Source organism: Pyxicephalus adspersus, chromosome 7 (genome assembly GCF_032062135.1).
Source record: "Pyxicephalus adspersus chromosome 7, UCB_Pads_2.0, whole genome shotgun sequence".
NCBI lineage: Eukaryota > Metazoa > Chordata > Amphibia > Anura > Pyxicephalidae > Pyxicephalus > Pyxicephalus adspersus.
In genome coordinates, this window is record NC_092864.1 from 3,929,884 (window position 1) to 3,931,279 (window position 1,396).

The window sequence follows — 1,396 nt, forward strand, 5'->3', positions numbered from 1 at the left end:
GTGCCATTCATTGTCCCCTTCTGATCACTCATGTGCCATTCATTGTCCCCTTCTGTTCACTGACTCACTTTTTTTTGGCTTCTACGGCCGGGTAACAGACTCCATTAGGGCAGGGATCAGCAGCTTGCTTGTCCTTCCTGGCGCAGAGTCGCGGGCGCGTGTGCGGACCTTTGAAGTCACTTTAAGTTTTGATCTACACTGCAGCCAGCACCGAGGAGTCACACAGAGGCACACAGTGGCAGGTATCGGTGGGTGTCTTATTTGCGGGGGGTGCTTTTTTAATGTTTAGAGCAAAAATCGGGGGGGTGGCTTATTTGATGGGGATGCCTTATCATTGGGGAAACACGGTATCTAGCAAACAGTGCAACACTCTACCTATCTGAGTACAGTAGATTTCAGTACAATCCAACAATCTATCTGACTAATAGTGTGAGTGTGACACAGTCTAACAAAGTAAAGCACTTTTTTCACTTTGACAAAGCAAGCCAAGCAGCACAGAAAGGTTGTGATGCTATCAGCAAATCTCTGTCAGGAGTGGTAAATGCAGCCATGCCCTGGCCTTATATGGGCCAATGGCTGCCTGTGTGGCATGCAATGACAGACAGCCAATCGGCTGCCTGCCACAACAAACATGGAGGAGAGCATCCCCGATGTAATTGGAGGGCCCTAGGCATCATGGGGGAGGTCCCTAGGAATTGTGGGAGGGTTGAATTCGGGGACTCGAATTGAGCAAAATTCGGGTCGGGTCCACCCAAATTCAAACGGTCATAATCGGGTCGAACATTAGGACGACCCAAATTCCAACAACAACACTACTCACCATCCTGAAGGAACTGCGGTAACTTGGTCAAGGCTGGAAACCTGAGAATCATATTCTCCAGATGATTCAAGAATTTTTTTGAAGCCATTTCATCCTTCAGAAGTATATTGAGCATCTTTTCAGTTCTCACCACAGGATCCTCTTCATACTGGAGATCAATGTATTCCTCCCGAGATAAAAGGTGGAGAGAATCCAGCTCGTCACACAATCCGTCTACATTTTCCTTAAATATTTCCACTAATTTCTCTCTCACACGTGTTACGGTATCAGATGCCTCTTTGGCAGAAGACATGTCTGTGTTTTCTTTCTGTTAGAATATAGAAAAATCACACCATTAGTGGTCATCTTAGTTATTTTTTCTCCAAGAGTTTTTTCATTATTTTCAAAACGTGCAATGTAGATTATACAAGTATATTTTTTTCTGGTCCTCCTCTTGACAGTGCGTTTCTGAATCAACTCTGCCCCTTTCTAACCCCCAGAATCAATAAACCAACCTTCAAAAAGGGCTTCTTCCCCATTTCTTCCATGTTCCTCTTGTGCCCTCGCTCCAGGACTTGTTCCACTACCCTTCCCTCC

The 1,396-nt window shown here is 45.6% G+C and overlaps 1 protein-coding gene across 1 annotated transcript in view; it reads right to left on the minus strand.

The window, feature by feature from the left end:
• LOC140334697 (interferon-induced very large GTPase 1-like) overlaps positions 1 to 1,123 on the minus strand; it is a 17,979-nt gene extending 16,856 nt beyond the window's left edge. Inside the window, exon 1 of the mRNA XM_072416938.1 lies at positions 821 to 1,123. Coding sequence (XP_072273039.1) covers positions 821 to 1,112 — 292 coding nt within the window. The 5' untranslated portion in view covers positions 1,113 to 1,123. The remainder of the gene's footprint in view (positions 1 to 820) is intronic.
• Positions 1,124 to 1,396: the final 273 nt, after the last annotated feature.